The following is a 24,553-nucleotide window of genomic DNA, read 5'->3' as shown; positions in this document are numbered from 1 at the left end:
GAGACAAGATCATTGATATAATTAACATAGCATGCCACATTATAATTAGCCGGCTTCTAACAGATGCTGGATGTAGCACAGCAGGACGAACTAACAAACTGTGGCTCTGAAGACAGCAGGTGTTTTGCTCTAAACCTGCACAATGTAGTGAACAGTTTCCAGTGCAATTAAAAGTGCTTTTGCAATAGCCTTGACATAGACATTCCCACGAGGAGGGAGCTGCTAATGAGAAGAAAATAAAGCTTATACAAACACAAACAGCCTTCACAGTATTTCAGGCAATCAAGCGTCACTCGTTAACATCGATGCACTCCCCAAAATACCTTCTAAATAATTTAGGTTTGTACTGTTAAAATTCAAAGAAATTTGCTGATGATCTTCTGAACCCGTGTGTGAGGAATGAAGACTTTTTAATCTCTTACAATAAAATGTCTAAATCTAGTAAAGAGCAATGTTGTTTCAGTCTTCTCATTTCATATATATATATATATATATATATGGCCACATGTAAAACAGAATTGAATTAAGTCTAAAGTTACCGTTGTTTTACTAACGTTTTCTCACATTAGAGTAAGACACTCAAAATAAGTCCCCACTTATTTATTATGAATACATAATGCGACTGGAACATGGCCCCGTAAGTATTTATCTCACAATAATGAACTTCCTAAGAAAAGATAATCTTATAATGATACATTATTAACAGAGTTGGACTTAATAGTGAATGACTAAAGTACAATCACTTCTTGGAGCTTTTATGATGTGGCATAATTGGGGAGAAAATCGATGGTCTGTAATGACAAACAAACAGCTGCATGGTTTGCTCCAGTCACTCACAGCGGAGCCACACAAGAGCTGCACTTCTGAATGACATTATGAGAAGATTACCGTCATTACAATAAATCGGGGTGCAAAGTCTGACTGTGTGCAAGTCTCTGGCAGATTACCTTGGATAACCATCAATAAAAAGAGCTTTGCCAAATTTATGTAAAAGTCGGACTATATATGAAGCTTTTCACATGGTTTGAACCCTGCTGCCTATATTACGAAGCGGCTAATTCATAGATTTTTACGGGCTTCTAGGAGCGCTCTTGCAGGAAGCCCTCTCTCTCGTCCTCACTCGCAAAGTGCAAGCGCAGGAGCAGAGCCAGACGTGTAAACACAGGTAAATATAAGCTCACACAGAGAAATCAAGGACAGAGGGGACAGTAGGGCTGACTCAGACAAGTTCTCTGTATCTTAAAAGCGGTATGGATGATTTTTCAGCGATTTGAGAACGCAGGCGGAAGTGCGCATGCGCACTCCCCCGTGCGGACTGATACAACACACACGTGCGTTTGTTTATTAGCGCGACGGAGCGCATCGCATCGCTCGTCTCCCGTAGATTTCAGTCCACTTCTGCGTCAGCTCGAACTGTCTTTCTCTGTCTTCATTTTGCCCCGTACACTGAGGGAACTATATTATGATAGATCCATGCGCGGAAACGTGGGGACGAGCCACACGCGGCTGCAGGTGAGCGGTAGGTGCGTTTCATGATTGATACGTGGCAGGACAAATGATTTATCCACGCCACGAGGAAATATGATAAAAAATTTGCTGAAAAAAATCGTCCATACCACCTTTAAGCTTCAAAATGATGTGTTTTATTACAATCCGACTCATATTCACTGAGAAATTAGTATGAGGAACTGAATTTAGATACGTCGAAATGCAAAGTTACACATGCAATATAACCAAAGTTACACATGCAATATAACCAAAGTTACACATGCAATATAACCAAAGTTACACATGCAATATAACCAAAGTTACACATGCAATATAACCAAAGTTACACATGCAATATAACCAAAGTTACACATGCAATATAACCAAAGTTACACATGCAATATAACCAAAGTTACACATGCAATATAACCACCTCTGCAATGAAATAAGACCCGCAGCACCCACAGCACCTGCAGCATCAGAGGCACCCGCGGGAACCATGGCAATATCACCCATAAAATGCTTTTTTCTTTGTAAATTCTGTTGGTGCGGCTTATATTCAAGAGTGCTAAATTCTAACTTTGATGGTAAACCTCTTCAAAGGACAAAAAGCACTACTGTACACGGCTCAAACTCCCTGTGGGTGTGTCAACATTAAACCATCTCAAATTATCGTAACAATAATTTGTGCCAGAGTTAAAACTCCAATTTTAGGTCAAGTTATGAGCTATTTTTAGAGTGCACTCTTCTTTGATTGACAGCTCCTTGACCCAAAGCAGTAATGGCTGCCATTTGCTCATTCCAGCTCAGCTTCACTTCACTAAGCCATCCAGGTGAGTTTCCACACAAATAACAAAGTGGGGCAGTGAGTCTCAGAAGTGTAGCTCAGGCAGGTGTGTGCTATCTCTATAAAGAAAAGAGAATGTTCCAGACAACAATGTTTTTTTTTCCTCAGGACAAAACATTCGACGGCGATATTATTTGGGTGTGACTATTTCGAATATGAAATGTCAAAAAAAGACTACAGAGACAGTACAGATAAGATATACTTTATTTGTCCAATAATGGGGAAATTCCAGGACATTTATTATTTTTGAAGTGAATTTCAATTTCAGTGTGATATAATTTAAATAAAAATACTCCAGTATATAGCCAGTATATGGCCTCTCCCCTAACCCTTTGTTTAATGCAGTTAAACAAAGGCAGAGCAGTCCTCCCTTAGTGCAGAAACAATTTAGCTCAAGCAGTGTACATTTCTAGTTTCTCAGGCCAGTTCTTTCATCTTGAAAAGGCAAAACACAGTCAAAACACAATTTGTGCTTTATAGATTCCACCTGCAGCTGAAATCACGCCCTCTCCACGGATCCGAATCGCCATAAAAGAGCAGGGCAAAGTGACTTATGAATGAGATTTAACTACAGTAATCATGAGCCGATAATCAGGGGTTTGACCGAAGCACATGGGACAGAGAAGCAGCTGCAGTTCACATCAAATACTTTATGATAAATACACATAGTTATTGCATTGATCCCGCTGAAATTCACTTTTAAAATTACAGAATAGATTGTGTTTTAGTCGCCTAAACTTGATACTATACAGGCAGAAGGCTATTTTGCAGATATTGATGTTGTATGTTTGAATAAGATGTGCGTGAGGTTTGACCATGGCCCTGTTCCAGCACGTTAATATGCGTACAGAGGGGTCAAAGGTCAAAGGAGGGGGCAGTGAGCGCGCCCGAGTGATGCGAATGCCCTTCCTGACAGAGATATGGATGATCAGCAGCAGAGGGACGCTTTTACAGCAGGAGTGCAAGTGCAGGTAAAGAACAAAATAACCAAAGCATATGACACATGAAGCTCTGTCACTTATTCTGTGTGTGGATCGTAAAAAAGGTTGGTGACTTCTGTGAGCGCCTGGGTCTGACATTTCATTTATTCAAACAGAGGGACTCTAAAGAACAAGTTAGAAGGGTCTTAGTCATGTTCGGACACTGAGCTACATGTCCAACACAGGCTCTTGTTAGATCATTTGAGTCGATCCAAACAAAGACAAATTAATGTGTTGGATCTGAAGGAGTTCTCTCAGATCTGATCGTTGGTTCATAAATCCATTTACAGATTCAGAGGGATCTTTTCTGTCACCACGGCTTCATATGTGTCATGTGCTGTCCAGTTTAATGAGTGGAATGAACAGCCCTTCTCTGTGTTTATAGGCTAACTTATGTTTAAATGTGATCATATGTCTGGAAAAAAAAATTTACGGCCAAAAAATGTATTTGTTGACAATTTCCTGACTCAAACACTTCTCTCTTCACTCCTGCTCCTCTCCATGAGTGTCGTCTTTTCCCAGTGTCTCCAGACTTTTGTGCAGAGCTTACAGAGGTGTCTCAATTTGCGCAGGGATAAGCAAAGTCCTACGCGGAGTGGAAGTTGTATAAATACCTTGGCTGGTACAAATGAGGTCAGAGCTGACTGCCTTTGAAAGCTTTCCTACCATGGACCCCTCCTGGACGAATGAAGAATTACACAAACGAGCTCAAAAATGCATATATTTTCAAAGGATTACATTCTGACAAAACTCACAGGCAAGGGAAATGATCATTCTACCCTAATTATAAGACAATCAAACTTTATTTAAGACTTTATTACATTACTGTAAGTACACATACAGTTGTAACTTATTACATTTTATAATCTAATCTAATACAATCAATTACAATCTAGTGATACATCTTGCTTTTATTAGTTCATAGCCTGGAAATGTGAATAAACCTTTTCTTATTCTGACTTTTTTAAGTTTTGTTTTTTTTAAGTGCACTGATAGGTTATGTTTTTTGTCAGCCAACAATAGCAAAAAAAAACGAGCCGATTTGAACACCACTTTAAACTTCTCCTAAGGAACAAGCAAAATGTTCCAAGTGTTTTGGAAGAACATTTTGAAAAGGCCAAAGTGTGAGCTAATAAGCAGGATTTACAGTGGAGGAGGGTGTTGTGGGGGTGACAGCGGTGAGGGATGTCAGAGATGGTTTAAATTGAGCAGGGGCTGAGGAGGCAGGTGGCAGAAGCGGGGAGATGCTGACCATGCATTCAGGGGATTGGCAGCTGTGGCCCAAACACCACTTAGATTAGGACTAAAAGAAACAATGCACGCACAGACTCAGGCACGCAGAGCTCCTGGGGCTGAGCAAAAGTGACGCACTGGAGGGGTACGCATTGAAATACAAGTCAGTGCAAAAACATCCTGGCACACACTGGCAGGACAAATGAGAGGTGGTTTCCATCTCTGTCCCTAGTAGAGACCCTCGCAAAATGCTCTCCTTCTTTTAATGCATCTTAGACCCTGCACATGAAGAAAACTAAAGGGACAGAGATGGTGTGGGGAGTTTTTTCAAAATATTTACTTAATTGATGCGCAATTAATGAATTAAAATGTATATATTTTATGATTTACTCGGTTCTAATGCATAAAACCATACGCACACACACGCACCTTATATTCTACCTATATCTAAACACAGTACTACATCAAACTTTTTCCGCCCAAAATAAGGGTATTATGTGTTTGAACTCATCATTTTAAAATAGATCGTTTAAAGCTATGTTTTTTTGATAAAAAAAAATGAATAATATCGGTTATCGGCCCAAGCTGTCCCCATAAGTATCCAAAATGTCCATATCGGTGCACCACAATTATTATTTTTAATTAACTTAATTTAATTCAATCATATTTTGGACAAATAAAATGGCTTTCAATATCAATTTCCTGAACTTAAACAATCAGTGCCATTTTTAAAAAGAAAATCCCTCGACAGTCTGAACCTTCTAAACCAAATGCTTTTAATTACAGCATTGGTTGTAGACTTATCTATCAAAAAGACACAAGCATTTCATTAATGATTACAAATTTGATTAATTGCACAGGCCTAGAACAAAATCAAGTCTTCAGTTCGATATTTGTTGAAAGAAATAGCGCTGTGGTCGACTAAACGCATGCCCTGTGCATCCAGCAAAAGGGGGCGTGACAAAGCTTTCAAACAATTAAGTGTATCAATGATATGACCAAATATCAGACCAAAAAGGCACTCAAGTCAAGACCACAAGCTCATGCAAAAACAACTATGTACAGAAAGGCACAAGAACATACCCACAATGTACTCCCAAATCATTATGATCCCAGTAAAATACAACTCCTAATAAAAATGGCAGTCGACAAAGACATCATCGGCTGATTAACTGACTTGACAAGTTAAGTGTTACAACTTAGCGTACAAAGAAGTAAAATAATTTTGGGTTTCATGCATAGAAATGACAAAATGTAAAGCAAAAACCCAGCATGTCAAAATTATCATTAACATAGTAATTTAAGCGAATTGTCAAAACATGTCAATATTTTAAGGTTTGACAACTTTCGGGTTGTTTGGTGGTTTAATGCACATATTTTTTTAATCGACATAAAACAGTAGCATTGGACAGATTTCTTCAAGACAAAGAGGCCGAGTTCCTTTTGCGCCCTAAAATCTTTATTCTAGTATCACACATGTTTAGTAATTATTGTCAAAGTTGTCGATGTCAAAAATAGTATTCAATAGAAACGCATTATAATTGGGAAAGCTTATGTGAGCGGTCTAATGCTCAGGATAGTTGTCTGTGGAAAAGCCGGGCTGGAGGCAGGTCTAGTGTTATTCACCATGGATAAAGGAGTCTGCAGATTTGTGTCAAAGGAACAGCACAGATTTCAAAGCCCCTGATTAAGGCCCTGTGCTGTGCAAAATGAGGCCGCTAAAGAGAAGTCATTCACACTGATAAAAAGACTTACGTTGCTCTTTACACGTTTGACAAGCGTCTCTCGCCCTCACATTTTGGTAGTTAAGGTGATAGCCACAGCTGCCTTGGGGGTTGACTGACACAACTGTAGCTGCCAATCAACTTCATTTTCTAGAGGGACACATTTTTCGGAGGGCCATGGCTTCTGCACCTTGGGGTCGCACAAAATATCCACAACACTAAATCTGCTTCAATAATGATAATATCACTACTGCCTTATCATACTTTTGTGGAATCTTGTTTATTTAGAAATACATCAAAGTGTCAAAGGGGGTCTTCAAAACAATTCGAATAATGGCCAACATGCTAATGGCGTAATGAACCAGGGTTAAACTAAGACATGGGGGTCTGAATCGAGGACGGTCCCTGTTCTAAAGACGACATTTTGTTGATGAAATTGAATTAATCATACCATGACTTTTAAAATAACATGTGTCCCCGAAATGTGAAAAAAATATCAGCTTTAAACATTTCATGGCGATATAAGTTCACCCATGACGGCTTGGCTCCCTCGGGCCTCCGGGCAGCGCTCACACACGGGCCCATGCAGTGCGGCGCGGGGCAGTGATGGAGCACAATTTCAGTCTTTTCAGCTGAGCCGCTCCAGGCTGCGCTCTGGACCCATGTCTGCCTCGGTTTCCATGGAAATGGAAGTTAACTTGAATCAGGGCGCTCCCGAAGGACGTGAGCATTCGTAGAAGAATACAGGCGCTCATAAGCCCTTTGGCATACAATAGTTTAGTTCCGCCCGATGAGCTGTGTTTATAGTGACAGTACAAAATGAAGTACAGTCAATTGCATTAGTTTAGGGTAAGGCTTTTTAAATAACTGCGTTTATGGAAACTGACGTGGTAAAATGCCGGTGGTTAAAAACATTGCAAATAATGTGATTCCCAACTGTTTTGTCTCCCTGCGTTGTTTCATATTCCTCAGGTAACCTTTGCATAGGGGAGGACTTGCTGCTCCGCTCCGCCCACCCATGACGTGGGGCTATAAACGCCTGGTGCTGCTGTGTGCACTCCCCCCAGGTCTGTCACACACACCACCTTCTTTTACAACACTGCACAACACCACTACTGATACTGAAATGTTCTCTGTCTCAAACCTTCTTTTTGTAAATATTAATATTCATTAACCATAGTTCTGTAAATACACCTGAGCACGTTACCTCATTGTTGTACATTGTTTTCTCCCACTTTGTCGTGTACATGACTCAGGCAATGATATATTTTCCTTTATAATTATATTTATCCTAAAAATGATCCTACAGAAACATTTTTAAAGATGTAAAATGTAGGGCCTGACCAATAATACAATGTGTCAATGCTATGGGCTGATATTCCACCTGGGCATGTTATACCGTGGTATCCCTTGTGTTACCTTCAAAGATAGAAAAACTACTATTTATTTTTTCAAACATAAATACATAAAACATAAATAGGGCAAAGGGTGCTGTGTTTGGATCATGACAGCATTTTTTTTAGTTTGAAGTCAAGCAAAAAAGAGACGAATAATGTGCATTACCTTGAGAATGTGAGTAGGCTGTTACAGAGAGCAGTGACCACTATCAGAACTGGACCAACACAGAACTAAACCAGGTCGAACTCATGCAGGACTTAATACGTTTTAAATCAGGACTCAGACATGACTGAAATGAATACAAAAACAAACAAACACCCACACACATGTTGTGGAGGCGCCTCTGGGTCATCCACATCTGAAGAATGTATCTTTCTGTAGAATATGTTATATGGTATATTTCAATTTACAGCAAGATTAACATAGTGCCAGTATTTATCTGTGGAGTTGTTTGTTTGTTTGTTTGTTTGTTTGTTTGTCTGTATTCAAAATATTATTCAATCCCATTTTACTTTTAAATCTGAAATCATTACAAGTACCAGTATAGCAGTTTAAAGTACATGTTTAAGTTCCTTGATGTGTTTGAAATGTGTCCGAGAGCTTAATTTTGATTGTAAAACAGATACAATTCCAAATAGTAGTTTTTCAAAATAGTTCAGCCCTAAATCAATAAATATGTAAATCTTGTGGCAGATTCACATTGAAAATATATATAAAACGTTATTCTTATTAGGAGACTAGGATGGTTGAGACGGGACACAAATCTTTACTGTGATTCCTGGATAAAACAAGACAGATATAACCAGAGCGAGGATAGAGTTTCATAAATGGAGCTTTGTTGTTGTGTGACAGCTACAAGGCCAAAAATGTCTTCAATTATGGGCCTAAATAAACCAAGTATCTGATAATCCCACAGGTCACTGCATGCCACTCTCTCCATTTCATATCACAATGTTCAACAGTATGAGCACTCTGTGCTTGTTTTTGTTAATCCCAAATGATTTGTGGGCAGTAGGGTGAGTCAGGGGGGCAGGGGTATGGCAGAGGATCCGGCCGTGCCAGTCAGTGCCTGGAGGAGCGTGGAGTACTGACAAAAGAACAGAGAGTGCGTGTTTAGTTTATGCAAGAGAGGGAAGGACCACACAAGCCACCACCACAGTGCACTAATACAAGACAATCGCAAGACCATACAAACCATGCGAACAAAATATAAATATATTTCTTGCTCATTATTGTCCAAACGTGTTTGGGGTTCATTTTTCCTTAACTGTGACACACCAATGAGGCATGACATTATGAACTCAATGCACGATGCTTACATCTTTCTCAAACTTCACCTCACATCTACAATAACTCATGTGATGTAGCGTCCAGCACAAGCCAGGCTTTACTCTTCACACATAGCGCAAGTCAAAAATGCTTTATTCTTTATGTACCACTCTTGATACCGGAGCCTGAATGAGATTTTAACCTGACAAGACAACAACCAAGCTGCCTTGTTTGCTTTCCCTGAATTATATCAATAGAAATATGCTTTAGTGGCAAATATGTTATTCTGTACTGCGGTTGTGGACAGATGCCTGATGTCCACAGGGAGAAGTCTAAGAGGTAAGTTGAAGAACAGTAACTGTGGAGGAGGAGCCTCTAATCCCTTAGGGTCTCACTCAGACCTGTTGACCTGTTCCAAACTTCACTTCATCCAAAGTTTAGTGTTTCACCAAAAACTCTACTTGGCTTATTTATTTGAGGGATGGGCATGTAGTCAGCAATAGATGAGATTACCAGCTTCATGTCACTCATTTTTTTTTAAAATACACCTAGTAATCACGTAGTTACAAGCCGCTGAAGATGCCAAACCGAAAGTGACGCATTATTAAGTTACGCGTTTGATCTGCAGCGCGACGCACGGCGAAGGGCGTTGTGTTCAGATCGTGACAACAATTCTTCAGTTTTAAGTCAAGCGAAAAAGACAAATAATGCTCATTGCCTTGAGAATGTGAGTAGGCTGTTACAGAGAGCAGGGGAGGAGCTGTCGGCGCAGGAAATGACCACTATCAGACCTGGACCAACACAGAACTAAACCAGGTCGAACTCATGCAGGACTTAACACGTTTTAAATCAGGACTGAAATGAATACTGAAACAAAGAGCCATATGAGGAGAAACTGTAAAGTTATCTGGTTTCCTGATATTCCTTTAAACTGATGTTTTGTTATCAAATGTGAGATGAGGTTTAAAAAAACTTAATCGTGTATGAATGAGAGAGTGTTGTGAGAGTGAATGCGGGACAATGGATGAAAATTGGTCCATGGCTACAATCCGGCATGTTTACAGCATGTATTTCATGTATGTTCTTTACGATCAAATCAATCAATAAATAAAATAAGCTTGTAGCCCTTGACCAACTCTGTACTCTTGAAGTAGCCCTCAGCCCCAAAAAGGTTGGTGACCCCTGCTCTAATCAGTGAAGAACTTATCGCAAGGAGAAATCCCATGCCAAATCCTCCTTAGGTAATTAAGAGCCTCTAATGTCTCCCAAAATCAAGCACGATGACAGACAAAATGCAAAAGGCAGAAAGCTGTTGGAGCAGTGCCTTGATTTGCTCTTAAGCAGTGCATTATGTAGACTTTAAAAATGAATGACTGAAAATTAAAAGAGATTGAAAAGCAGAGTGCTTCTCATTCTCATGCTACAGCGAATAAATGCATCAATCTTGGAGTTCATAAGCTGCAAAGTAGGAAGACTTAAAGTCATTTTGGTGATAAAACACTTTGCCGTCACAGCATTTTGCCTATAAGTCATGGGAAATGTTCATCAGCAGGTTTAATAAAAAGGACAAAATATAGAAAAGGAAATGACTCAAATCAACACCAGACCAAAACTACCAAATGGTTAAGACCAGAGCATTGGAGCTTCTGCACATTACATGTTACAACAAGGGTGAGCCAAAAGGAAACTTATTTTCATTTCTTATATACGTATTACAATGCCTAATATTAGTGATTATTGTGGATACACAACCATAGCAGCCCACAACATCAGCCAGCTCACTTTAGTAAGAGTAACATGCCTGAAGCCACAGTGAGGCTTTTTGGAAGACAAAGTTTCTGCCTGGAGCAAAACAAGAGTGTGTTCCTGTATCAGTCAAAAGGTTTATAAATTTAATCTTTAAAAAAACATATAATAAATGTATTATTAAATATCTAGAGACAAAATGATCATTTGACCAAACAAAAAGAAAGCATACGCTTTCAGAAACTGTAGTATAATTTGAGCCTCACCCCTCCATTGTCCAAAATGCCCTGGAGTTAGCTTTACTAAACAAGAAACATGTGTTTACTGATCGCTCAACACATGGTCCAGCGGCAGACAGGATGTTGCAAATCTTTTTTAATGCTGTCAAAGGTCAGAGGTCATTGGAGAGCCTACCATTGAATCATGGCTTAATTTAGGGGCAATTATCTGGCTTAAGTAAAATGTCACCATTCTTAAAATTACCAAATTAGTTTATACAAATATTTTTTTAATATGTGCTAAATTATACAGTAAAATTGATAATACAATTTAGCTTGACTGATGTTGACACGGTCTGTTTTATGTTCAATGAGACATTTAAAGCGACTGTCCAGCTGTTGCATGCGTCTTAGAGAAGATATTCGGTGCCTTGAAAAAGTACTTTTTCAACTTCTTCACAATTTGTCATATTAAGACCACAAACTTCAATCAATTGTATTTTTTTTTTTTTTTTTTTGAAAGAGCAACACAAAATTACACACAACTGTGATGTGGAAAGTATATTTAATATATATGATTTACAGATTCAAAACAAAACAAAACTGGAAAGTGCAGCTTGCAAAAGTATTCAACTACCCTGAGTCAATACAGCTGAAAATCTTTTGGGGTACGCATGTCTACATGCTTTGCACACCAACAGACTGCATTCTTCTTTACAAAACAGCTCAAGCTCAGTGAAATTTGATGGAGAGCGTTTGTGAACAGCAGTTTTCAGATCTTGCCATAAATTCTGGATTGGATTAAGGCCTGGACTTTGACTGGGCCATTCTTCTAACACATGAATATGTTTTTGTTTCAATTGTTGCTCTGACTTTATGTTTAGGCTGAAGGTGAACCTCTGCCCCCATCATCTTCCAAGATTGCTGTTTATTTGACTCTATCCATCTTCTCATCAACTCTGAGCAGTGTCTCTGTCTCTGCTGAACAAAGCAGCTCCACAGCATGATGCTGCACCACCAGGTTTGACAGGATGGTGTGTTCAAGTCATGTGCCGAGTTGGTTTTACACCAGTGTTAAATTTTGGTCTGATCAGACCAAAGCACCTTCTTCCACATGATGTGTCCTCCACATGACAAACTGCAAACAGGACTTCTTATGGCTATTTTTCAACAACTTCTCGTTGCTCTCCCATAAAGGCCAGATTTGTGTAGTGCACGACTAATATCCCTGTCCACCTGAGCTGTGGATCTCTGTAGCTCCTCCAGAGTTCCCATGGGCCTCTTGGTAGCATCTCTGATCAGTGCCCTCTTGCTCCTAGAAATGTTGGTGGATGGCCATTTCTTGGTAGGTTTGTAGTTATGCCATACTCTTTCCATTTCCATATGAAGGATTAATTAGTGCTCCGTGAGATGTTAAAGCTTGGAAAATCTTTGTACAACCTTCATGATGCTGTTTGCACCCTAATCTTCTCATAACAAAGGTCTGTGTCTCTGACAGAACAGCTGCAGATCACACACAGGAGGACTCTGTTGAATCATTACGTCAACATTCAATCTTTCAGCAATCAGCAGGCAAGTTCTGACAGAAATAGGAATATTGCTCATTGAATAGGACCCTAGGAGGCCGGATACTTTTGCACACTGCACTTTTATTTCCACTTCATAATTGTGTGCTTATTTGTGTTACTGTTTCACAACAAATGCCAATAACATGTATTTAAGTTTGTGGTCATGACGTGATAACATTTGCAAATACTCAAGCGGTATGAATACTTTTGCATGCCACCGTATCATTTTTATTGAGTTGCACTTTCTTCCATTTGCTTTTGGTCCAACTAAATCCCTAGGAATTTTGTCTCGATTAAATGTTTTAAATCAAATAAAAAAATAAAAAGCCAGGGTGGTACTACTGCTCTTACAAAATTATATTTCTTATCAATAATTCGTATTAACATATGATATTTGAGCATTTAATCTGGCAGTATTCTCTTCGGGTAATTGATATCTGCCGGTTCAAAATCTCCAGCTGCGTCTCCTCTTAATAAGAAGCTCTTGTGGCTACCGAGGCAACAAGGTAACACAACAACACGCAGAGCTGGGGCTTTTTAGAGAAAAAACTTTGGTTAAGAACAGGCAAAAGTGGTCAGACATCACCACCGTGCTTTCTCATTGTTCCTATATTTGTGTTTATTGTCACTTTGTTGCTCTCCTCCACAGAATACACTGATAGGTTGAACAGTGAAAGACAAAAGCTCATTTACACCCAGCTAAACGGAGAGGTCGAAAGCAGACACCACTGTACATCACATAGTACCAACTCTCTGTAAAATCTCATGGTGATGATATGGCACAGACAAAATGGTGAACCAAAGTCTCAAACCACAAGGTTAAAAATGGGCTGTGGTGTTCCCAAAGAAGTTAGAAGTTAGGGGTTTTCAGTGGCTAAAACGTACCAATTAGTGCACTGGGTGTTGCCATGTCAGAGGGAGAATAAATAGAAAGATGGGCGGGAGCTAAACACAGCCGGGAACAAGTTGAAGCAGAGATCAGAGACAATTTAAAGCGTCAACCGTCTGCAAGTTATAGACACAAATACAGTAATTCAAATGTTATCCACAGATTTGTACATTGAGGTTCTTAAGAATGAAACAAAAAATGTGTTTTGAATCATATGTAGCCGATGTGTATCATATATTGTGTTTTAAACTCTCTCTTCTAGGTAGAAAATCTTTCTACCATTCCTGGGCAGTTCTGCATAAACAAATTCTCAATTAGATTTTCAATTAGATTGTACAGGGATTTGTTTGTAGGCAACATAACTCATTTTCAAAACACATGTAAAGGTCTAACATACTAGACGAGGAGATGGCGACACAAAAACACAGAATATAAGACTTGAGTATGTGATCTGATGTATAAAGTTTTGGCAAATTCTTTAAAATTAGATTTTTTTTTGTAAGCCAAGTTTCCCATTTTTAATTGATTGGGGCAGCAGAAAATATTTCCAGTAAAGAAATATTACATGTATTATGTAGCTCTTTGTGTATGTTATTTAATTGTCTATTTCCGCAAAAATAAAAGGCACCAAAAAAAGCTAGTTTTACTTTTGGACACTGACTGACTATGGCCACTCTGATGCCGTATCAGTCCTACTTTTGGAGCCACTAATCAGGGATTATTAGACTAACAGACTGACATAACATGGCCAGATACAGCTCCACATTTTATTATCACAGATGAGAGGGGGACACTAATGACTTAAGCGGAGAAGAATGTTTCTGAAATGTGGAATATGGAAACCTGAAACTATTTTGCAGTAAGTGTAATTAATCATTTAGTTTGAAAATCCTATTTAGAAAAATAAACGTTGAAAATTAGATTTATTGTGAACAATGTTTTTCAAAGTATCAACAATTTAAAATGGAGGGGGAAAATGAGTTAAAGGTCACGCCTTCTTTGATCGATGTGCACGGTTGGACCATTGGATCAGATCTATCCCGCATTGTCATGACCGAGCTCCGAAAGTGTGAAGTGTCCTCTCTGACCCACTGCTCCTTGGAGAAGACAAAACCGATCAGCTTGAGTGGCCAAGGAAAAGGCGCATCAGGGGGTTGGATCATTTCACAGCCATCATCCTCCAACAGCGAGGAGCCACAGGGTTAAGACAGTAGAGACCACAGGGCCAAGGACCTTTGTGTACTTGTACTCTCCTCCTTCATCACCAGAAGATTCGTTCAGAGGAAGCTAAAAGCAATCATCACTGAGATAGCAAGGAGTCACTAAAGGACACACAAGTCAAGTCATCAAAAATGTTGAACGAAAGAGTTTTCAAAACGATAAAGTCTGTTTTGTTAGATGTGTTAAAAAATATAAGAAGCGAAACTAAAGTACTTGGAACTAATTGCCCCAATGACAAATCAGGTTACTGTCAAGGGGTAGGTTTGTGTGTGGGCATGAAAATTATATTCTCCCCTTTGACCTTTACCCCTGGAGCAATAGCTTTTGAAATGCAGCCTATATCTGAGTACCTGAAGTATAGACATCACTATTAAACATCACATCACAACAAAAACTTTAGAAAAGGACTCATTGAATCCTACAGCAATTCTGGATGCAATTCATTATTCTCCACTAAATGTACGACAGACACACATATAAGAGTTTAATGTAGCCGCAACAAATGTTTCACACTCATGCCCAGGAGACAGTGGAGATGATCCCCCAGCCCCCCTCACCATGACAGACCCCCCTGCTCTGCTGAGAAGGTGATCGGCTGCAGACTTCCATCTCTGCAGGACCTGTACGTCTCCAGGGCTCCGGAGAGAACCGGTCGGATAACAGTCGACCCTTCTCACCCTGGACACTAACTACCTGAGCCACTCCCCTCAGGCAGGAGGCCACTCCCCTCAGGCAGGAGGCTACGGTCCTCCCGCCACAAGAACAGTTTCTTTCACTGCACTGTTCACTTTCTGCATAACATCTGTAAATTTAACTGTACATTTTGTGTTAATAGTAAGCTCATTTTCATAAGCTATTATGAATAATATTTGACTTTAATGCATGCCCTTTTTGCCGTTTTATTGTTGTTCATTGTTGTATGTTGCACTGAATCACCAAAGCACGTTCCTATGTTTGTGAATTTTGTTCATTGCAATGGCAATAAACCTTTTCTGATTCTGACACTCAAGAATGGAAACACAAAACCAATATGGAATCAAACTTGAAAGTTATTTCCTATACAGTTGCAGTTATCTGGTACCTACATTGCAGCACAAACTTGGAAAAGTTGAAATTTGCTCATGCTAATCCGCCAGCACTGACCCGTGCTGCGCTCACGTGGAGGAGACTGTGGGTCCTCAGTGGTTCGCGTATCTACTGCTCTGCTCACGGCTGGCTGCGTCCGCTCCCACCGCTGCAGTCAGGAAGCGCTAATGACAGGACATGAGTTCAAGGGGAAACTGCAACAACTATAGGATTTTACAACTACAAAATAAGACAAGGCATGACATGTGTCAATAGTAAACAATTCTGACCTTCAGCTCTATACAACAACAACCCGAGGTGTATCAAATTATTCCAATAGATTCCAGCAAAGCTTGTCCAAGTTATATTAGAAATGTTTTAAAAATATGTATTTTTTTAATTAAAAAAATTAAATTAAATTGCCGTAGGCTTTATTAGACAGTAGATGGAATGAGAAAGAAAGGAAGGGGAATGATGAGAGAGAAAGGAGGACATGCAGCAAATGTCGGAGTTGGGATTCAAACTGTGGCTGATACTGTGGCTGGCCGTTCATTTTACCTTTCAAATAATTGTTTCACTAGTCGAGAAAATAATCACTGACTAGTCGACTTCTAAAATAATCGTTTGTTTATGATAGACTTGAATATAGTTAGGTTTGCATTTGAAATAAAAATGATTAGTTAGTTATTAGTTCTTGTCTAAATGTTGTCATTTGGACAATTAACTAATTTGAAATAAACTGTTTTAATTTCCCATAAAGCAAAATTAGGATGAATGTAAGTATGTACGCTGCAGAGGCCAGCTTTGTATACAACATGGAGAAATACCTAAAAAGGGCTACTTGTTGGTTGCAACAACATCAGAAAAATGTGGCTTGGCATTAGTGCCAACCTCATGACACTGCCAACCCAAAGATGAAGAGCAGAAAACTAGAGCAGGGACAATCATGGAGTAAATTGAACCAGGGAGCCATTCAACCCCTCATCTCCCTATACTTCCTGACGTTAAAAGGATCAGGATAAAGGCCATAACCAATCTGGGAGTGGTTTGCCTCTCAACAAGGGGGATGGGCCTGTCGTTCTCCCACAAACAAGCGTCCTCCCACAGATGACGAGGCAATTTGCAGTAAATCTCCAAATGTGGAATGACTATTGTTGTGCATGTGCCTTGTGTCCAGCGTGGCCCATTATAGGTATAAAAACTAATATGCACGTCTAGTATGCTTTCCTCTGGGGGATTTATTCAATTAGTCAAATCAGTTTTATTTGACCTCAGCAGGGGGAAATCAAATCATGCACTGGATACATTTCAGTGTTGAAGGAGACACCTTATGTAAAATCTACTTTTATGTGATTTTAATCAGCTTCAAGCATGTTATTGTCCTGTATTATCTTTTAAATTAAAGGCTTGAGTCAGAAAATGTGAGTTCCTACCTACCCCCTACCTCCGCCTCTGTTGAATTCTGGCTGTTTTTATTTTGTTTTTGTTTGTATTATATAAAAAAAATCTATCTCAAAATCTGAAGTAAACCTGGACTTGTGATCAAGGGGCAAGCTTTAGCTAAAGCCACTCGCTTCAAATCCGCTATAGCCTGTGTCTGTGAGATCAAACGTGGAAAATAACTTCAGTTGTGTCAAAACTGCTGCCAAAAGTGATATTGTGATGCATTTGGGAAGGGTGGCGAATGCGAGGAGATTATCTTGCCCCCAGTGAGCCTGTGCCAGTGAATCTCTGTGTACAACCCTGGTCTCCCATCTCCCCCAACCTTTTATCTGCCTTCCTTCATGGTCACTCTCATTAGCGGAGTGCTGATAGCCAAACGCCGCCATGCCCAGCCGCTGTCAGCGCAATAAAGAAATGACAAAGCTTCTGCGCATCACCAAAGCCAAATAAATCGTACCCTCTGGTCAACACTCCCACAGAGAAGCATAACGAACCAACACTACTGATGTATACCAAATGGAGGGGGGGGATGTTTGTTTACATAAAAGATCTGCACGGAGGCAGGGACTGACATACCAGAGTAAATGCTGGCGGTGACATCTTTGCATAATGCAGAGCCACTATTTATACCCTGTCTGTCACGTTGCTTGTAGAATGTGCGGATACATTATAGCAGTTAACCTGGTACAGACTACGCATGCAAATGAGCAATCTGATGCCCCGAGCGTAGCAGAAGCATGGAAATGGTTGAATTATGGTTGTTGCAGACATGTAAGTGGCAATACCTGCTTGACAATGCCCGTTGCCCACGTTTAGCTGTGCATAAGACTGAAACGATTGTCTTTGCACTCTTCTCTTTTAGTTCTTTTGTGATTTCTGTCATGTCTCTGTGATTCTGATGCACTTTTTGTCCCGGTTGTGTGAAGCACTTTGAATTGCCTTGTGTATGAATTGTGCTCTACCAATAACACTTGCCTTGCCATTTTCATCAGCTCTCTGAAGCACTTGGATGGGAGACCACTAGAACACCAGGGGCCACAGTGGGGGTCCAGAGGAAATGTCATTGTGTCCTTAGGCAAGACACTTCACCCCTTGTAAAATGTTTTGAGTGGCTTGAAGATGGAAAAGCACTACATAAATACACAGTAGTAGTAGTAGTAGTAGTAGTAGTAGTAGTAGTAGTAGTAGTAGTAGTAGTAGTAGTAGTAGTAGTAGTAGTAGTAGTAGTAGTAGTAGTACATTAGTAGTGGTTAGTAGTAGTCAGTTAGTTAGTAGTAGTTAGTTAGTAGTTAGTAGTAGTTTGTTAGTACTAGTTAGTTCATAGTCAATAGTTAGTAGTAGTTAGTAGTCATTAGTTAGTAATCATTAGTTAGTAGGCGTTAGTTAGTAGTTAGTAATAGTGGTAGTAGTAGTAGTAGTAGTAGTAGTAGTAGTAGTAGTAGTAGTAGTAGTAGTAGTAGTAGTAGTAGTAGTAGTAGTAGTAGTAGTAATAGCTTCTGTAAGTACACTTTAATAAATTAACTTAACTAACTGTAATCCCATATAACCTATATATGAAATCGTATGATAAACACTTCAAAATGCTAATTTTGGTGAATGCAGGACAATTGTAAATAACTTAAATAAAACAAAAAGCTGCAATAACTGCAAATAAAAGAAAAATAAACACTCCTTATTGTTGCCTTGTCCGGATCTGTTGTATGACCAGCGGGTTAGGGTCTCTTCAATGCCAAACATTGTGTGGCTAGTTGCTTGTTTTAATCCTTTTGAGCAGTGCTGGGGCAAATGTGTTAATAACCTTTAATTGTTACCAGAAACACACCTGATCTCTACAGAACAATGTTGCCGCAAATTTTTCTATTTTTTCTTTATGTGTTTTACAGCTAATGTTTTCAGGAGGAAGGATCTTTTAGACACTAACAAGCAACTGATCATTTCGATTTAGAACTTCTCAGTCTCGCGGTTTTCTGCCCAGTCGCATTCAGAAAGACATTCAAAAGGAAGAATACTGTGACGGCAAATATATATAATTGTCCAATGAGTGTCAGTTATTAAGGGGCGCTTATGGTAAATGTTAACTTGTAGGAAAAATATTGTTGTGTTTTGTGCAACACTTGAGACATATAATACCAAAAGATTTACACATAATTATGTTTTAGCACATTGCTGCAAAAAATATAGTCGAAATATTGTCAATGGAATAATGCAAAACACATGTAAAAACTTAAATTATTGTTTTCTTTATATCCAACTTCAAAGCGGAATGTACAATAAATTATCAGGACTAAATTTGTTTTCTGAATGTTTATAAGATAAATAATAACTGCATTATATTGTTACGCAAAAAAATATGACAAGACATTAGTGAGTTTAGAAGACTGGTCTTTTGTTAATGGACATCTTTTGGTTTTCCAACAAATAAAGAGGTACATGAACATGAGTGGCTAAACCATCCTGGCTTCAAAGTGTGTAAGTGCCACAAAGAGCTCTTAGGACTTCAAACCTGACACACTTCACAACACCATCGCTGTGTCTCCCACAGCTGAAACCAAGCATCTAAACCAGAGCTTTCAAGAATTACCACTCATTTTTCAGCAATTTGTTAAATTTCAATCAATCAAAGTCTTTATCTTTAAAATCAAATGTTTATTGAGGTTAGACACTGACAGAGCGTCCGGTTGAGGCAAATTCCTGGCATTTCAGTCCATCTGGAGCAGCTCACAGCCGTGTGCAGCAGCATGTGTGTCTGCAGATGGACTCACTCACTTATGTGTCTACATTATGTCATGACTTGATCGGTGAAGTGAAACTATTTACTCCATTCAGCAATTTGGCAGACAGGAGGCTTTTTTCACTTTTGCACAAAAACACTGATGAACACTAAATCTGCTTGCCCATCTATAAAAGTCACTGTACCCTACTGTCCAACAGACAATCATTTGAAGTCGGGATTCAAATAAATCTTGTGAAGTATTATTTGTGATGTGGCCTGTCTGAGCGTGAGTGTTGTAAATGTGTCCATTTTGATGCTTTGTTTCTTTCGTTCACTTTAGTTAGCTCTTAGCACATAAAGTGCTACCACAACATTGTAAACACTGCCTTTGTTCTCTCATTGGCCTCTGTAAAGTGATTATGGCTGTATCTGTGTTTCCTGGACTGACACTGACATGTAAATGACTTGTGATAAGAGGTGATAATGGACGCATATTAATTACTGCAACGCACACATTCATTAGGCTCACCGCAGGCTCGGAAATTCACTTCGATAGTTTAAGTCCATCAAAAACAATATTGTGCAAACAAACTTTCAGCTTTTAAAATTAATTGTTAAGTCGAGTTCGCCCAATACAGGTATTTCTATGGCCGATTTTCAAGGGCGATTTACAAGGCCAATTTACATTTAATTCATGTTTTACTATTCTTATTCCTATTATATATCTTATTTTTATAATATTAATTAATTAACAGTATACAGTATGCCGAGAAGATTTACAGTTACAAACGTGAAACATCTTTTTCACAAGAAAATCTCAGGAGTGGAAAGCACTATCTAATGGTCAGTTTCCTCGCTATGAGATGAACACGGAACATAACACCAAACTTGTACGTGCACGAGACGAGAGCACAACAGAGAAGGTCACATTTACAGCATCGTTTTGTACATCACCCATTGTACTTTGGGAAATGTTTCAACTGCCTATTAACAAGCAGCACCACTAGGATTGCAATGAGATACTTTTGTTGTAAAATGTTGTATTGGTTAAATCCACGCTGTAAACTTTGGCTTAAAGTTAGAGGGAGAAAGGAGTCTTACTATTTGTTCACCCAAACATGTACATCGAGCCCAGCCGCTGCTCTCCAGAGCTGTGCGGAAGCTGAGCATGGATCAGAAGGTGGGATCCTTCCATGGGTCCTTCCTGGCTATAGCCGCCCAAGTAGTGACTGATCAAAAACTGGCCTTCATGACAAAATTACAGCCAATGACCAATATTCGAAATGTTTCATATATCGACCCGATATATTGGCCAGCCGATATATCAGTCAATCTCTACTCTTAAGAGACAGTAAATGTAGCCTAAATAAACCCATTTGAAAATGAATAGAGCCGGACACACTTTACTATATCTGCCCACAAACTATTGATTTTACTATACTAAATATATGTAGTTATATTGGCTATTGTCTACTTCCTTATATATTGGCCTCATATCGCCGCCCCCGAAATGCCATAATGGTTGGGCCCTAACGTGCATATTCTATTTGTCTAAAATTGTATTAACATGGTAGTCCAATTACTCTCTTGTTGCAGTGATAAGACATTCAACTTAAAATAGTACAATGTTAGATATTACAAAACTTCAGTGATTAATTTAATTGCCAGATATTTGCGAGATATCAAACGGACTCTGACCCACCGACAACTGGGCTGTAGTTAACACACTTTCCTCAGATGCAAACAATAACGCGGCAAAGCAAACACTAAACAAAAGGTTATAAAGTAGCTCTAATACTCTAATCTCAGGTCCGTTTCTGCTCCTCTGTTTATGAATACACTATGAGTCTGAGCCTGGTCTGTGCACACACCGACAGCCTTTTATGACAGCTTGGTGTGGCTGATATGTACAATAGTATACTCATAGGCCAGTTCTGCTCTGATAAGGCAAATTCAAATTATTTTTGGAGCAGAAGTTCAAGGAGATAGCATATCTGAGTGATAACAGCCTGTATCACTCTTGGTATTGTGGCATCCGCAGGAGACTGAACTAGAGGAAAACAATTATTTCCTAAACGAGAAGGGTGAAGTGCCATGTGAGGGAATTTTAATTAAAGGACAGGCACAGCTGCATCGCAGTGTGGCAGTTCTATTACTTCAATGATCAGATTTGCTGGCAGAACAAATTCGGTTAAAATGGACTGCGTTTGGCCGATGGTTTCCCTGACCTTGACATTTTGATAAAGGCTCACGAGCAGAGGTGAGGTGGAAATGAGAGTAATTACTCAAATGTAGTGTCCCCAACCTCTGAGTTGTGCTGTGTCAACACATATTTAAGCACTTTGTTCAATAAAGACGTGAAAAGTTTAGCATTTCTTCGTCAATTAGCTTCATATAGTGCTTGTAGTGCATGTAGTGCTTTATTGTTGGTACTTGGGCATCCTTCTTGTCATAAGACTTTAAACTTTAAACAATTTCAGCACGAGGCAACGTAAATCTAAAAAGCAACTTTCACAAATCACCTGGAAGTCCATACAATACATCACAAGGATCTAGCTATAAATGACATAAACAAACCGGGCTGTATCTCTCCGCTCGGACAGGGATGACAGGGGCACGCAGTGTTTTCTTACATTGGTTGTTTCGTCTTGGCAGAATGTGTCGAATGGCCGGACAAGATCAGAAAGCAAAGATCCTCAGAAAACAATTATGTCCCACAGTGTGATGCAGGAGATGAAACACCTGCACCGTACGCCACCATCACCTCTGAGAGATTACCTTTAAATGAACCGGCCGAAGAAGGGAAAGGCAACAAAGTACTACTGGCCGGACTAAACCGCGAGACACAGTATGGCGGCTGATGAAAGGATCAAATGGGGCAGGCGTTCCAAGCCACTGCATATGTGTCATTCTATACATGGTTCTTCCGTGAGATTTGATTTTCTTAGAGATGCAGCATTGAGCACCAGTTATGTTTTTATCTTTATGAAATATAAGATCAACTAGAACCGTTAAAATATTTCCTAAAATGTCCGTGTGAAAAGGTAGACTTAAGCGATGGGACGATACACCGTAATTTCCGGACTATAAGTCGCACCTTTTTTTCATAGTTTTGGCCGGGGTGCGACTTATACTTGTATACTTATACTCCGGCGCGACTTATATGTGAAATTATTTGTTATTTTCACACTTGCAACCGTCTTTCATACTCCAGTGCGACATCTATATGTTTGTTTCTTCTCTATTATGCATTTTTAGGCTGGTGCGACTTATAGTCCAGAAAATACGGTAGTTTTGTCACAATTCTTCACAATTCCTTTTTTTCTGTTAATTTACTGAATAACTTTTTAATAAAGTACAATATGCAATAATGTAGTCTACAGTATAGGTAATTAAATCAGGAGTTAGTTGTTTATTTGGTTTAATGATTGGACTTCATCTCTTTTATTAAAAGATTTGTGTCTCATAAGGAGAATGTGTGTTTATGATATATGGTACTCGTAGGCTATTAAGACATACAATCACCATCAGACTTTTCTATTCTGTGCATTATATATATTTTGATATTGACTATAGGTCTGATTTCATTCAAACAAAGCAGCATCAGACTGTTTTTTTTGGCACACCAGGCATGACAAACCATTTCCAATGCTATACACCAGGTATCATATAGATAGGTATCATATTATGTATCTGCTCTCACCTTCTTCCGGATCATTACGGGCTGATGCTTCCAGTAGCGCCACATTAGCAGCAAACGACACGTGCCTCTTGGCCTCCTGCTGGTTGTTATTGATGCAGCGGCCCTTCTTGTCGGCCTTCTTCTTCTTGTTCTGCATCTCCTTCTCGTACACGGCCCATCGCTTCAGCTGCTGTGTCCTCCTCTTCTGGGCCGCCCGTAGCCTCTCCAGACTGGGCACCTTGTCCAGCTGCTGCAGCTCCTGGATCAGCTCCAGATGGTTGGCCATGGCAGGGTCGGGGTTCGTAGTGAGGGGTGAACGAGATGGGCTTTTAGTGAGCTGCAGGTTGGCAAGGGCTGCGCTTTCGGTAGTGGCCTCCTCCCTGCATCCTCATTGACATGGTTTCAGTAGCACGTGGCCTGAAAAATACAGAATAAAGTGTGAGAAATTCATATAAAATCTTATCAGAATCAAGGAGTACTGTTTCAATTTATGGATGATCTCACAATATAATAATAATAATAATAATTGTAACACTAAAATTCGATATGGGGACATTGCCGTTACATTAATTTTATCATCAATTATATAGTTTCAAATGTATCTAGAATAGTGTGTGATAATACATATATATTAGTTCTCATCATAGAAGTTCAGGAAGCTAACAGCTGTATTTATGGACCCTAAAATTCAAGGCTACGTCCAATCCCGTTGTGTGTTCCCGAGCATCTTACAGCAGCAGTAAACTCCCTCAGAAGAGACAGGCCGAGGCTGACCTGGTGTTCATAAAAACGTTACTGCCTGAAACTTTAATAAACACTTCAGTCAAAAAATGTGTAAGTCGTTGAGTGCAGCTTCTTGTAAATCTCAGATCAAACGCCCTATAGGAGAATACAGACATTTAGAAATCAGTGGTCTAAAAAGCTTTGTGGCAAAACATACGCACTTTAGTAGTCAAATTGAAGCTCCACTTTTTAACATGTACTTGCAAAAAATTAGAATAAATACGATACAATACACCTGACCCCAAATGCAGTTCTGGGCTATAAAATGACACAGATGTTCAAACTC

General features: G+C 39.4%; 1 protein-coding gene across 1 annotated transcript in view; it reads right to left on the bottom strand.

The window, feature by feature from the left end:
* The window catches only part of ppp1r16b (protein phosphatase 1, regulatory subunit 16B), a 99,382-nt gene that overhangs the window by 41,160 nt on the left and 33,669 nt on the right, over positions 1-24,553 (bottom strand). Inside the window, exon 2 of the mRNA XM_072452621.1 lies at positions 23,506-23,901. Coding sequence (XP_072308722.1) covers positions 23,506-23,770 — 265 coding nt within the window. The 5' untranslated portion in view covers positions 23,771-23,901. The remainder of the gene's footprint in view (positions 1-23,505; positions 23,902-24,553) is intronic.

The sequence above is a fragment of the Eucyclogobius newberryi genome, unplaced genomic scaffold, assembly GCF_026437365.1.
Source record: "Eucyclogobius newberryi isolate DKJ021-1_F unplaced genomic scaffold, fEucNew1.0.hap1 SCAF_19, whole genome shotgun sequence".
Classification (NCBI taxonomy): Eukaryota; Metazoa; Chordata; class Actinopteri; order Gobiiformes; family Gobiidae; genus Eucyclogobius; species Eucyclogobius newberryi.
This window is presented reverse-complemented; position numbering and strand designations above follow the sequence as displayed.